At 40.9% G+C, this 16074-nt stretch overlaps 1 protein-coding gene across 1 annotated transcript in view; it reads right to left on the bottom strand.

The window, feature by feature from the left end:
- Nucleotides 1-16074, bottom strand: part of cacna1ab (calcium channel, voltage-dependent, P/Q type, alpha 1A subunit, b) — a 100082-nt gene that overhangs the window by 20177 nt on the left and 63831 nt on the right. The window contains 13 exon segments of the mRNA XM_030783370.1: nucleotides 436-563; nucleotides 976-1126; nucleotides 1459-1550; nucleotides 1868-1933; nucleotides 2205-2321; nucleotides 6022-6105; nucleotides 6432-6542; nucleotides 6829-6993; nucleotides 8449-8650; nucleotides 8938-9075; nucleotides 9386-9546; nucleotides 9874-9973; nucleotides 12443-12454. Coding sequence (XP_030639230.1) covers nucleotides 436-563; nucleotides 976-1126; nucleotides 1459-1550; nucleotides 1868-1933; nucleotides 2205-2321; nucleotides 6022-6105; nucleotides 6432-6542; nucleotides 6829-6993; nucleotides 8449-8650; nucleotides 8938-9075; nucleotides 9386-9546; nucleotides 9874-9973; nucleotides 12443-12454 — 1527 coding nt within the window.

The raw sequence follows: 16074 nt of genomic DNA on the forward strand, positions 1-16074 counted from the left end.
GAGGCTCTGACCGTGCTCACTGTCATGTGACGGGTGTTCTGAAGGTCATCTGGACCAAAAATGGACCAAACAGAAGTTGTGAAGATGTTCAGTTAGAGAGTTCATAGTTCTGTTTTTTGTTGTTGTTGTTTTTTTTTTTTTGTTTGTTTGCTTAAAAAAAATGAGTTATTATGGAATAATTCAGCTGTACGCAGAGTCAGTGGTAATGTTTAAATATGTCTATGGTTAGAAAAAAAAATCAAGGTACATGTCACTGAAGCCTACATAAACATGTTTGTGTGAGTGTGTTAGAGTGGACTTTTTCTAGAAGAGAGAGTGGGTTGGGATACACACTCAATGTGCAGTAGTGTTAGGTTTATGTGTGTGTGTGTGTGTGTGTGTGTGTGTGTGTGCGTGCCTGCGTGCGTGCGTGAGTGTGTGTGTGTGCGTCCTCACCAGGCTGCTGGATCGTACTCGGCCCATATCCTCACATACTCATCCAGATGGTGAGGACCAAGGATGGATGAGTCTCGTGTCAAATACTCAAAGTTATCCATGATTACAGCCACAAACAGATTTAGCATCTGAAACACACACACACACACGCACACACACCAACTCCTTAATTCCCAGCGTTTCTCATAAATCATGACTGGACAATGAGATATCAAAGCAAGAAAGAGGAGAGGGTGACCAGTGAGGTCCAGATCAACAGCAGGTAATTATAACAAAGTGACATTACACAATGACAGGACATCTGCTATAGGTTTAGCCTCATTTCATTGTATGAACAATATCTGGTTCAGACTGACTGAAAATGAACTACATTAAGACATGTGTTTATTCATATTTCTGTGAGGAGAGGGGTCTGAAGGAATGATAGGACTGGACCGTCCCCAGGGGCAGAGTGAAGGGTGGAATGAAGGATGGGTGAAGTAAAAGCTAGTTGAACAAAAGAAGAAAAAAAAACCCGGATATAAAGAACAGTGTCCTCACCAGGAATGAACAGAGGAAGATGAAAGAAACAAAGTAGGCATAGGCAAAGTTGCTGCCACATTCGTTTTCTTCACTCTTACTGGCGGGATCGCACTTCATCCCTCCGAGACAGGACAGCATGATCTCCTGCCATGCTTCACCTGTGGCGCTCCTATTATAGATCCAAAAACACACGCACGCACACACACAAACACACCCGCACACACACAAACACACACACGCACACACACACACACACACACGCACGCATGCACACACACACACACACACACATGCACACACACACACAGAAGTGTACTGAGATAGCAGAACAGGAAAAAAAATTAAATTGGGAAAATATAACAGAAGAAACGGAAAGTGTATGCGTGTGTGTGTGTGAGAGAGAGAGAGAGAGTGAGAGAGAAAGAGTGAGAGAGAGAGAGAGAGAGAGAGAGAGAGAGAGAGAGAGAGAAAAGCAATAAAAGCATGTGTAAGAGTGTAAACCTGAAGAGGAGCATTAGAGCCATGATAAAGGTCCTGAAGTTATTGTGTGGGTTGATGGCGCTGTCATCATCCAGTGCTAAGTTCCCAAACAACTACAGAAAAACAACAAGAGCACAACATGACACTTGAACACTGACGTCCTGTCATTGTAACACCCTGTGCCAACAGTAGCCTTCACAACATATTTACCTCACATTTATTCTGAGTATTAAAAGCACATACAAACAACAACAATATTCTCATCCATGAGCATCTATAACTGTATAGCAAAAACAAACAAACCGACACAAAAAAGACATGTATACATTTAACCATGAAAGTTCTCCATGTTTCCTTTGACCTGACTAATTCACATTGCGTGGCAGCCAATCAGCGGCGAGAAAGAGAAGGCTGCCTGTTAGTCACTCACCTGCATGCCGATGATGGCGTAGATGAAGAAGAGAATAGCAATGAGCAGACATACATAAGGCAGAGCCTGTGGAGAGACAAAGACATACATTAGACTCATAGATTGTCCAGTCATAATTATGTAGGGGCCCCCACAATCAGAGATGTAGCAGTGCATGGATGAGACGGTAAGCCTTCATCGATATGTTTACGCGTCAGTGTGTGATTTGTACGTGCTTTGATGAAAATTTGTTAGTGTCTATGACAAGATCTTAACTTGTGTATAGGGGTACGTGTGTGTGTGTGTATACGTGTGTGTGTGTGTGTTTGTCTGTCTCTGTGTGTGTGTGTGTTTGTACCTTGAAGGACTGAACAAAAGTCCAGAGCAGGATGCGAATTGTCTCTCCCTGTCTGAGGAGCTTAATGAGTCGAGCAGCTCTGAAGAGCCGCAAGAAACTCAAGTTTATGAAGTTATTCTACAACAGCACCATGATCAGAGAGAGGTAGAGAGAGGGAAGGAGAGAGAGATAGGGAAGGAGAGAGAGAGAGGGAGACAAAGAGAAAAACAGGGACAGAGAGAGAGAGAGATGTGCGGTGCAGTGATGATGTAAAGAGAAGAGAAGGTAAAACATAGATCAGTTCCTTAAGAAATTTTCATCTGTTGGTCATCTATTAAAAATTCAAATCAAAGATTAAAGATTTTAAAATTAAGGGAGAAGAACATAAGTTTAAGTAACTGAATCAAAAGAACAAAATTCAAAATGGGGTTGAATGTACTCAATAAAAGAAAGGAAGCTGTTCAAACAAAAACAAAAAGATTAAGGAGGGTCTTAAAAGAAATTATATTACAAAATCTTAACAGTCATCATCCAATCATATTGTTAAAACAAATACTTTTCTTTTCTTTTTTTAAAATTCAAATGCACTGATCTTTTGGGACAAGCAAGCCACAGATACAAAGGCAGCCCAGAACTCAGCATTACTTTGCTCTCAGCGACCGCACGCATTGACTAAAGAAACCAGGAAAGCCCTGACCAGTGGAACTGGCTGAGCTGTTTTGGTTACACCTCACATACTAATTCACACTGAATTTTAGCCTTTGTTACATAATCACATGATGATTTTTTTTTTTTTTTGCTATTACTAAAACTGAGTAATGTATGAGTATTACCCCTCATAACAGCCTTTGCTAAATGAAATTTTACCGTATCTTAGCCTTGGAATGGAAGGCAGAACTGTCAAAACAAAGTGCTCTTTAAATGAATTCAAAGCGTCGATGACTGCGATAGGCCTTCTCCTCCTTTTCCCAGGCACAGCTCTCTTAAGGCTGTTACCAATGATCTGATATTCTGATATGTTGAGGAAATATAAGTGATCTCTCTCTCTCGCTTTCTCTCTCTCTTTCTCTCTGTCTCTGTCTCTCTGTTCGGTGGAGCAGTATGTGAGCATCACCTTCCAGCACAACCTATAGAGAATTCCACTGAGCAGCACCACTAGCATTCACGCTAAGTTACAGCAGCACTGCAGAACAAGCGAATGGGTAAGGGGGGAAAGAGAGAGAGGGAGAGGGAGAGGAAGAGAGAGAGAGAGAAAGCTATTATGATCATGCAACACTACCTAAAGTGCATGGCATTCAGGAGATAGCATGACTACTTGTCTAGGCAGAGCGTAAATGTGTAAAAGTGTATGCGTATGTTACTACTTTTCAAGTGACAGGCTGTTTTGCTTAGGTAAGTGTGTCTGCACGTGTGTGTATAAGTGAGTATTTTTAACACTAAATTCCCAAAGTGAAGTCATACATTTGCTCCTAAGCAGATAAGTGCTTATGAAGATGCAGAGGTGTTTTGTGTGTGTGTGTGCATGTGTGTGTGTGTGTGTGGTCATGTACTTTCCTAGTATATTTGTGACATATTTCTGACAGTTCTCCGACCATATACGTGAATGTGAATTCTATAAAGTTAAAAACAGTGGGTGGGTAGGGGGGAGGGGCGCAATCCAATCCTCAGGTACCCTTTGGTTCACCATACAGAAAGCTCATGCAATGACAGAGGAAGGGCAGGGTTTGGGAGGAGAAGGAGGAGGAGCAAGAGGAAGAAGAGGAGAATGGGGACACAGAGGAGGAGGGGAAAGAAGGAGGCATGGGAGGGGGCGGGGGGGGGGGGGGCAATGGATGCATTAGAGCTAAAGAAAAAAATTCTAAAACCAACCAGATTCTACATGTAGGTGCAGTAGATGAATGGTTTTACAGTGAGTGCGCGAGATTGGATTGGCATGGACACACATGGACCAGGTCATGGATGGACAACATGACAATTTCATAGTGCATTTTTCGATTGGATGGATTTATCAGAGTAGGGGGCGTGGGGCGCCAACAAAGCAGAGGAATAAAGAAAGCATGTAAAAAGATAAAACAGGAATAATAATCGTTATGGATACAGTCAAAAGGCCTGATTAATCAAACATAGATATGTGTGTATTTGTTTCATTTCAAGGCTGCTTCACTGACCACACCCTGATAACACACAACTCAAAAATGCTCTACTTTGACTTATAATCATCTTACATTCTTAACGCATTACCCAGAGACCGCAGTCACAGGATCTCATGTCATACTGAGTATATTTGAAAAAATAGCCAACGCTGACAAAAGATTTTGTATGGGGAAATTACAGTGCATTACGGCCATTGTATAGTTGCTCACATTTGCCATTTTTGGTGTAAAAAACTTCATATTATAATGCTTTGTCTTGATGATAATGGAATAAACAGTGTATCATTTATGATTCTAACATATTTAAAATTGTTAATAGGGATTAGGTGGCTAATATTATGTAGACTCAATTCGCTATTTGCTAAAAGTTTGGAGAAATCATTTCAAAAGTGAACTCTCATAAAAACAGTGCAGGATGTGAACACTGAGGCAGCCTGGACATTCAATGTCACTACACATACAGACACACACAGGCGCACACACACACACACACACATGCGTGCGCACACACACACACATACATACACATACACACACACACACACACATACACACACACGCACATGTATACACACACATCAACATGGAGACTAAACAGTCATCATCATAGACTCACAGACATAATGAACATTAAACACAACCAGGCATAAAATACACACAGGTACACAGACAAGTAGTGATACACAAACATCTACATTCTTTCACAGATAAAGTCAATGACAATGACCATTTAACATTATGATGCAATAATTAGAGTTTTTCTGTTGAATAATAGCTCTACTGTGAGGACATTAACCTCACTGCCCCCATATCCATCTAAGCTCCAATCTGTCTGGGGTCATTCAAGGTCAATTAACCTCATTGCTTTACCAGCACTTCTTCTGAATGAAGTCATACTGAGTGCTTATGAGACTGACTGACTGGTGTTTGATGTCACCGACAGAATAAGCTCTACACTACTGTGCCCTTTTCATTATTCGGTTTTCTTTGCAAGAGTTATGTAGACAGATTAGTCTTTGAGAGGCTCAAATAGATAGATCAATGAATCTGACTAACCTGACTTTTTTAACTAGACTGAATAACAGAAAATATAATGGCTTTTTGTGAAAAAAAAAAAAAAGTTCAATTAACAATCAGTTTGGTCACATGACCAATTTAATGGCTGATCATTCATCCTGAGCCAGTGTTTTGGATGTGCTCTGTTAAAATCAAATGCATCTGGTGTTTAACAGATATTCAGAGGTCAGAGGTTAGACTGTGTGAGTAGTGTGTTTCCGAGAGTGAATTTAAGAGGGGGCAGAGGGGAGACGTTATGGAATGAGAGCAGTAAAGTCAGTCCCCCGTTTTAAACTCATAGTATCATAGAGAAAAAGAGACAGAAAGATGGCTTAATGTTACTTATGTTAATCAAACATTTGAGATAGAGTACAGAAATATCTGATGATCTAGAAATGTTTAGTGATTTGGACAGTCTTTACAGGAGTGAAATTACTTGTCAGATTGCATTCTTTCAGATAAGTATGTTTTTCTTTTCAAACCATCAGACGCTAAAAGCAAGTATTTTAACCAGTTCTGAAAATCAGATGGATATAATCACATTTGTGCACCCATTCACACATTACAGTTAAATGAAGATGCAAACCCATCCTCAACTCTTACCATAATTAAGCTCTGAGTGCACTTACCCCTAGCTCGGTCACTAAAATGTCTATGATGCTTCCGAGAACAGAGACAAAATCAAAAATATTCCAAGCATCTCTGACATAATTCTGCAGGGAAATAAGAAGAGAATGCATTAACCAATCACAAGTGAATTTGCAGTAAACATAGACACACATTATCCAATACCAGTTAGAGCAGACAGTTAAAAAAAAGTGTCAGCCAATCAAAGTACTGTCACTATGGAAACAGAGAGGCAGGAAGTGCATCGAGGAACTGTGTTGCTACCCAGGAAGTATATCTGTGGCAGGTTTTTTTTTAATGGGGTCATGAGAAGACTGAAGAAGAACAAACCTCTAAATTAGTAACAGTCCTCATAAAAATAGATATGTATGTATGTAAGTGTGTGTGTGTGTAATGGTGGAAGGGAACTCACTTGTACACCAAAGGCAATGATCTTCAGAATACATTCCATAAAGAACAGTATAGTAAACACGATGTTCAGGTTCTTCAGAACTTTATCATAGCTGTCTGGTGCTTTGTCATACTAAACACACACACACACACACAATGGTAAAATGTTACTGGATACAACATCTAAAACAAGATTGAAAGACAATTCCAAACAGTTTAAAAACAGACAATAAAATCAGCTGATTCTCCATCCAAGTTGTATATGAATACTAGTGAAGTGACCTTTATTTTACAATAACTGAATACTACGTTTGAATAATAAGTTTGGCACGCACTGCATTAAATTACTCTGAATGTAGTATGATGTGATTTATAAATGGGCAGTACCAAATCTCACATGATGTGGGTGTGTTTTGTACCTTCATCATTAGGACGATGGTATTGAGTGCAATGAGAGCCATGATGCTATATTCAAATGGTGGTGACACGACAAACTGCCACATTCGGTACTGGAAGCTCTGCTTATTTTGAGGCATGTGACGTGTTAGAGGCTTCGCATTTATGGCAAAGTCTATACAGGCTCTCTGTAAACAAACAAACAAACAAACAACACAAATAGCTCAATAAAACAATTCTATGTACTTGAAACTATTCTTAACTGACATTCAGTACACTGAAGTTTTCTGATATTTCTACAAAAATAAAGCAGATCCTACCGACATATTGCCTGTGTAGCCCATTTTAAAATATGTATATTTATATAGACTATATGTGTTACATGCTGTAAAAATTATTGTAGTTCACGGATATTCTTATTATTAGATAAAATGTTTATTCTGAAACGTGTTTACTACAGTATATGGACTGGCTGATGTTTACGAGACCCAGCGCGTGCGAGCCTCTAACGGCGAGAGTTGTGGGAGATAACGAGAAGCGCGTCTGAGGAGATTTTCAAAATTGTCTAGAAGTAACTCATTCATTGTTTGTGTACACTAATGTGTAAGTTTTTTTTTCTGGTACATAGCTTGACGAATCCTAATTTTGGTTTGATAAGCGCTTTCGCGAATGTACCAAGCTAACTGATTAGCAAGTTGGTCTCGCTTCACTGAGGTAGGCGACAGGTAAATGACTTTCAGTTACCTTTTTAGAAGCACATAAAATAATATTACTGGCTCGAGTTTCACCGTTTCCGATTTAAAAATGAAAAGAGCACACCAGGTAGCGCGTTCGGCTATCCGACATACGCCCATAGTTCCTCTTGCACCGCTGGATTGTAAGAAACAATTTAACGGAGAGACCGCGCCGTCTCGCTCGAGGACAGACGCCAACGATTGGAAGAAGCTGAGTACAGACACCAAAGAGCGCTGGACATTAACAGGTACTATCCTCTATTTTGTTGTACTGTTCGATCACTTACACACACTTAGGCTATGGTCACACTGCAGATGAAAGTGACCCAGTTCTATTTTTCTGACACAAATTGGAGATGTGAAGAGAGCAGTGTAAAATTAACTTTTGATAATGGCAACAGTTCACTCTGAATCTGATTCAAAATTGTGCAATCTGTATGTGATCTGAGTAAGAACATTTAAGTTGACTCAAATTGGAATTGTTCAATATTTAATGTGGAGAAAGTTGACGTGTAAATCTCATACACACAAATTCTGCAGTGGTGTGTTGGTTTGATTGCAGTGATGGCAAATGTCAGTGGAAGGACAGCAGGTCAAAGATTTACAATAGTCACTATGACAGATTTCCTACTGGCCTCCACCACAACTCATCTTACAGATAAGCTTAAGAGCCGACAGGTTGATTACTTCCCTAATTAATGTGGCTAAGACACCACAGATATGATGTCTATTGTGGTTGTTCATTTTACCATGCGGGCCATGAGGAAGAAGATCAGATCACACTTGCAAACTAACGTGAGTTGCTTTCGGAAATGAATATGAGCAGTAAGACAAAGAGAACAGCATTAGAGACAATTCAGGGGTGTATGTGACCATACAGACATTTAGAACTCCGTGCCTCGCACACACCTCATTCTTTTCTAGACTGTAGTCCTCCATCATCTTGTCTCCTTGCTCTTGGAAGGTGATGATGATGAGAGCTACAAAGATGTTAACGAAGAAGAAGGGGAAGACAACGAAGTACACCACGTAAAAGATGGACATTTCCATCCGGTACCCCGGGCTCGGGCCCTGGTTCTCAAAGGTGGAATCCACTGAGTGTTTTAGCACCCTGCAGAGGAGAGGCAAAATTCATTTCGGGAAATACAGCATAAGAATGGAGAAATAATACGCTAGCCTGTCATCTGTGGTTGTAACATCATTTTGTGACCAAGTTTGTACTTAGTTATTAGTAATTACACATCTGTAATTTTCGTATATCAGTATATTATAGGTGAGTCCATTTTTCCATAAGTTGGAGTGGTAAAATTGGAACTACGAGTAAGAGTGTTTGAATGTGTGTGTGTGAGTGTGTGTGTGTGTGTGAGAGAGTACATCTAATAAGGGAAGCAGACTCACTGCGGCCACCCCTCTCCAGTAGACACAGTGAAGAGAGTTAACAGGGCCCAAAGCACGTTGTCGTAGTGGAAATCGTACTTCTTCCACTCCCGCTTCTGAGCTTTTACATCGTCACGTTCATACACCAGATATTCACCCCTAAAATACCACAACACATATCAGTGCACTGAGATCATTCATAACCATCGCCCTGGTGAGCCACTGGATGGAAATTAACCAATTGTTTGAGTGCACGTGTGTGTGAGTACACACGTTTTTTCAGACTGTTCATACACATGTTTGTTGCAAGGAACATAATCAGTTTTTAGGTTTGATGCGGACGCTATGGACTATCTTTTACAGAGAGGCAAACTTTTTACAGATTTACACACAGACTCAGGTTTAATAGATTTTTTTATGGAGCCTCTGTATATTTACTGGGTCAAGTTAAAAGTGTGTGGTGTCTGACCTGCAGTCCCGCTCAAACTCTTTGGATTCATCAGTGCAATAGAAGAAACGTCCTTTAAAGAGCTGCACTGCCACCACGGCAAAGATGAACATGAATAGCATGTACACGATGAGGATATTCAGCACGTTCTTCAGAGAGTTTACCACACAGTCGAACACAGCCTAAGGATAACACGAAAACACAGACATCACCGCTGAAGGACTTATGAACCATTGAATTACCTCCAGAAGTAAAGGTCATACAAAGTTTAAATGATATATAAAGGAAGACACAATTATAAGTACATGTATGTATATGGCAGAAAAGTCATCTGCACCATTGAATATACTGTGGACAGAAACATTATGGGTGTTGTTGTTTAAAAGGTTAAGGCAATAGACTAAGAACAGGCGAAACTGTGAGAGCAGAGGACAAACTGATGAGCATAAAGGATGGCTAGCTAGATTACCCTCTGGTGGTGACTCCTCTAGGCACTTTGAGAACAATACCTTGAGTTTGGGCAGGCGTTTGATGGTCTTGAGTGGTCGCAACACCCTTAGCACTCTCAGAGACTTGATGATGCTGATATCTTTCCCCTTACCACTCGCCCTATTGGACGGAAGTCAAACAACACACCATCAACACAACAGAGGACTGGTTCAGAAAGAGTGAGGGAGGGATCTGCCGAAACGAAATGCTCCTGCTTGGAAGGGAATGCTTCCTCCGTCACGGCAAAAGGAGATCAAAGACGAGCTTTTAGGAGCTGACTTAGTGTTGTATCATACAGAAGGAGATGAGCTTGCACTGAAACTGTGAAACTGATATACAGGTAAATGCCAAAATGAAGGAAACACTTGAGAGATGAACACAAAGTGTATTTAAACCATGTGCTTCAACGTGTATGTGGTTCCTGTTAATTACACAATTGGTATCCCATCATACTTATGGTCATGGGGGAAAAAGAGCTGGCCAGACTCAACTGCTTGTTATTTTAGCCACCATAGTTAGGGAGGAGATCTCAGTGACTTGGAACACAAGGCAATATTGGCATATTTGATTGGGGCTTTACTGATGTGATGAACGGTGGCCAAGGTGATGTTGGCACTGAAGTCTGTGGTAAAGACATCATCAGCTAGGCTTAACTGTATATTCTTCGTGCATATTCCTCAACACCAATGCATGTGCATTGGTTCAAGATTTAAGGCAAAGCGGAGGTTCAACTCTAAATCGGCAGACCACAAATATCAATCTATAGTGTTAGCAGGTAGTCTCATCATTAGCAGTCCATTGAGAAGCTCACAGAGATGGAGACCATGGTTGGTGTGCAGACGTTACACCAAAAACGCCTGTTTGTGAGTGAAGTAGTGCAAAGAAAACAGGACATGGTCTGAAGACCTTTGGAAGACAGGAATGTGATCGGATAAGTCATCTTTCACCGTGCTCTCAATAAGCCGGCGAGTGTGCCTGTGGCACTTGGTGTTGTGAGCACTTTCCTGGCATAGTTCACTCTACTGATTACGGGCATGGTAGATACAAAGCCTTTCCTGAGTGGTCTCTTGCAACTGGTGGTAATACATTTTCTATCCTGATCATGAATCACCTCCATGATGACAGTGCTTCCATCTGCAAAGCACAACAGCTCACTGATGGTTTGATTTTCATGGAAGCAATGCAAACTGTATGCCATGGTTGGCTCAGTCACCAGATCTCAACTTGTTTGAACATTTATGGAAAGCTCTGCATTAGTGCCTATGATAGTGGTTTCCACCACCATCGACAGAACACTAGAATTTCATATCCTATCAGTAAAGTTTCAAATGCTTGCAAAATCCACACCAAAGTACACGGATGTTTTCCTGGTGTTTTGCGTTGGCCCAGCTGTCACTGTCAACTGTCAAGGTCATTTTATGTTGGTGTTTCCTTTATTTTGGAAATTACCTGTATTACTTGTCTGTTTCAACCACTGACAGACTAATTTTTTCAGGCATTTGAGTTCTCTTGGCAGACATCTTTCAACATTTGTGTTACTCTCAACAATGCAATGCTTGTGTTACCTGGTTTTTGTGGACATTCCAAAAACATGACACATTCAGTTATAAAAAAGTTGTCAGGCATTTTCCGGCGTAATGCCCAGCCAAACCTCTTTCTTTCTTTTTCAGTGTGTTAGATCATTCGGGAAAATGGTGGTCTGTGGGAAATGGGAATCTTTTCAGGTTAATTGTAGGTACATGGCAAGACTGAGGGAACTTTGGGATGCAGTAGTTGACCTGACCCCTGCTGTGTCTTGCTCCCAGAAGAACTCAGAGAAGTTCAACTGGAAACAAAAGTCAAGCATATGGTGGTGGTGTGTGTGTGTGTGTGTGTGTGTATGTGTTATTTAAATACCGTTCAAAATCAGCATAAAACTGTGGCATTTGTGCAAGCTTTTAAATCCTTGCCACCAAGCAGATCATGAAAAAACGTATTTGGCTTTATCTTCCCAATTTTTCTGTCATAACAGAAATGGAAGTACTTCTTAAGATTTGTACGGCGTGCAAATTGGCATTTTAAGTTAGCCAATTGGAGGGCCCGGTGATTCAGCATAGGGGCATCTGTAGAGTAAGTGGCAGAGTGACTGGGGTGCCAAAACATAAAACAGAGGTGAAGTCTTCAATCAAGCAGCCACATAGGTTGTCTTTAACTATGAACTACCGAGCAAGTCAGAGCTGAAGACAAGCTCATTCATGGCAGATTGATTGAGTGGGAGTCTTGGCAACTAGCCGGGTCATTGATAATCAATCAGGCATACTCTGCTGTGCCCAGATGGAGTTTGGAGACTAAATCAGAGCTTTGTGAGAGGGGAAACCTTGCAGTGCGCAAACAGTTCCAGAACATTCCGGTTGATTTCCGAAGATATTAGTCTATGTGTGAACCAAGAGGAACGATGCAAGTGATGGTAGAGAAAGAAGGCGACGGTGAGAACAAGAGCAGATGAGCGCAGAGAGGAAGGGAAGGGGGGAGGAAAAAAAGAAAGAAAGAGAGAGAAGCCATCGCGTGAGCCCAACGAATGCCGTGCGACAGTAGGAGGGGAAACTTTACCCGGATTGGCTCCTGTTGATTTCACCAGGGCGAAGACACGAGAGAGGGTCAGAGACAGCGAAAGACAGGAAAGGCAAGAGAGAAACACATACAAAGAGAGAGACAGAAAGAGAGAGAGAGAGAGAGAGAGAAAGACAGAAACAGAAAAAAAAACAGGAAAAAGGGAGGGGTTTGGCAGAGGAAAAACGTCAATATGAGAGACAGACAGAAAAAAAGAAGAAGGGGTAACAGAGCGGGCCCCTCAGATGGTTAGAATACACCCACATATCTGTCCCTGTTATACCAACATCCCGCAACAGTGAGAATTCAAGGCTCCAAGAACACTCTCAGACAGTGAATGAGATCAAGACCCTTGCAAAAAGTTGTTTATGGTTATCTACAATGGAGGATTCAAAATATTACGCATCTTCACCTTGTTCAGCAGAAATGAATCAAGTCACGTCTTTAAAGAACTCTGATAGAGATTGCCGCACCCGATGAATTCCCAGTGTTTTAGATAAGGACATGTTGTAAACTTAGCGATAAGGTTACCGCCATGACATTATTATTTTGTGTTTACCCTTGAGCTAATTATCTGAAGGAACGATGAGCGCTTACTACTTCACCTCAGAACACTTGGAACCTGCCGTGTTCTAACGTGAAGTAGAATTATGATATTGATATTTATCTTGCCTCGGTTACCTAATTACCCCATTTGTGGTCTATCTGGAAAGCAGCTCTTTATATCCAGCTATGGTGTTTTAATGAAAATGATTATCCTCTAACATCTTTGCCCTTGAGGTATAAGAACACCAACAAAATGAAAAGAACGAAAAAAAAGACGAAAAGGAAACAAATTGGTGGTGAAGCATGTTCCTGACATTTTTCTGGATTTTTTTTCTCCACAATGCAATGTTCAAAAGAGAGGTTAATATGCACTGTTATGTACATCTATATACCTTCTACCATCCCACAAACACTCTCCCCTCCACACACACACACAACCACACACAACTTTCCCTTCACCCAGCCACTTACACACACATACACATACACATACACATACACATACACACTGATGGGTTTCTTGTCCCTGTATTTATCTATTGTATCCTGGCATGAGTTTAGTCCCTGTATGCTAACCCTCGCTCTGGGAATCCAAAACTTGGCAATGTCTCTATGGCCTGTCGCAATCAATAGCAGAGGAGTCACTCCTGTGACACTTATGGATTGAGGCAGCCCTAAGGATCAGAGGGAGTATCCTCCACCTCCCAGGCCAAGAGGAGGAGCGACGGAACATTCACACAGAGGCACAGTCGATAACATACCAGAGCCGGAATGGAGAGAGGGTGTATTTGCAGGCCTACTCCAGAGTTGGAAGGGAGTTTGAATTCCCAATAGGGGTTTATGTGGAAGTCGTGATGCAGTTGCCTCAAGATGGCAGTGTGTCATAGCTATTCCAGAGGCAGTCATGGTGGGTGTTTCTATATGTATGTGCAAAGCCTCATACCCCTTCTCACTCACTCTCTCTCTCTCTCTCTCTCACTCTCTCTCTCTCTCTCTCTCACACACACACACACATACACACATACAAACACACAAATTGAGACTCATAACCCACTGAAACCCTAAAAAAGTCATGCATACCTCATTCAGAGTGACAATTTCATTCAAATAATGAACGTGCCAAAAGCGCAGAACATTTGTTGAGTCAAAACTGAACCCTGCTAAAACAACTGCATGACTGTGAACTTTGTCTTTACTTATTTAGATTGGGGTGATTATATTTTTAGTCTCTGTGCTAATGTCTTTGTCTGTTTACTACTGTAATAAACTACTGCTTCTGTGTTCTTAGCGATAAGGACAGAAGTGAGTCTTTGATGATAACTGTTCTCACAACGGGCCAATCCAAAGAAAGAGAGAGAGAGACAGAGAGAAAGAGAAACAGACACAGGCAGTCAAATTAAGTGAGGAAACTTTTGGAAGGACAGAAGAGCAGATGGATATGAAACAAGTGATGGTCCGAGCGACCAATAAAGGATACCCTACTGTCACCCTGGAGATGAGATTATCGCCTCTTTTCTTTCTTTCTTTCTTTCTTTCTTTCTTTCTTTCTTTTATTTCTTTCTTTTATTTCTTTCTTTCTTTCCCCATTTCTCCAGGTGTTGTCTCTTGTTATATCAGACTCAACAAATGGAAGCCACAGTGATTGCTGATTGGCTCCTGGACCCTGCTTAAAGCAGTCGTGAGCAAATGAAGGGACAGGAGAGAAGAGAAGATAGTCCATGTAGGAGAGAGGAGGGAAACAGCTGGTAAGGACAGGTAGGTCAGTAGACAGAGATTAGGGCAGAGAAATGATGGAGGGAATAAATGAGGTAAGGGGTGAGGGAGAGGAAGAGATAGCAAACTGGGCATTGAGAGTGGAGTGATTTTGAACTTGAACCTATCAGAGTATATGTATGCAGCCATACCAGAGAGAGTGATAGGTTTCTCCACAGGCATTCACTCCAGCACGGCTTTTCATGTCAGCATGCAGTACACTGGTCCTGCTTCAATATGCACTCTGCTACAGTTCTGTCTATTACATCTGGTATGTGGAAACTGATCATTTCAGCATGCTAAATATTCATAGATATATATGCAATTAAAATATATGTAATATGTTTATATATTACATATGTATACTTTTGTTAGAAGGATTATATCTGAAATCAATTGTAAATAGATATAATTTGATAGATTTGTACAATATAAGCATGCTGACATGGATGTGTAAGTGCATGTCCACCCTCCTCAGTCCACCCTCCACAGTAAAGTTTATTTAAGTAGTGTAGTTAGTGTCTCACCAAAAAACTCTGAATATTTAATGATCTCTGTCATCAAACTGAAATTAAAGGATCGTAAACATGATGTGATAATGTCAGTGGTCACAGCTTATAACCGCTCACGGCGAACGACTTAACATTGGCCAATGAAACTGCTGGAGACGAAACCGAACTCACCAGTCGGATCCAGAGTATCACTCACCAACATAAACTGCTATGAATGAGGTTATAACATGTTTAAGATTCAGTTATGACAGTTCTATGACAGTGACTGTTATGCAAATGGTTACCTGTTTCAGTAGCGTTGACTGAATGATTATAAAACGGTGTCTTCCAGCAATAGCAATGAAAAATAAATCACAGATTTCACATAGTCTATGGGACCAGAACAACTGGTGCCTTAACATCAATTAAAAAAACAGAAACCAGACTGGGTGCAAATGTTCTGTTTAAAAAAAAAAAAACAAACCCAAATACATCCATTTGGACTCCAACACATACACACAAATTCAGTCAAACACTTGCTTGTACAGGACCATGCCATGCTGACCCTCACCCCATCCAGCAGTAAGTTCTGGAACACCTAACCCATTTTATGAGTCTGTGGCTCTGTGACATCACAGATAGGTTTTAGAAGGTAAAACAGTAAACTGTGTCAGGTCTCGACGCGCCTGAATAGGTGGTTGCCGAGAAACTGACAACCTAATGGAAATATATGAATTTCTAAGGTAAGTGACTAAAACCCACAAAAAATTGCTTGATAAATAAGAAAGTACTCACTCTGGGCCCTGAAGTTGAATGTGTGTAGGAATGATATCTGTTTAGGAT

This window comes from Chanos chanos, chromosome 8 (genome assembly GCF_902362185.1).
Source record: "Chanos chanos chromosome 8, fChaCha1.1, whole genome shotgun sequence".
In the NCBI taxonomy this organism is placed as follows: domain Eukaryota; kingdom Metazoa; phylum Chordata; class Actinopteri; order Gonorynchiformes; family Chanidae; genus Chanos; species Chanos chanos.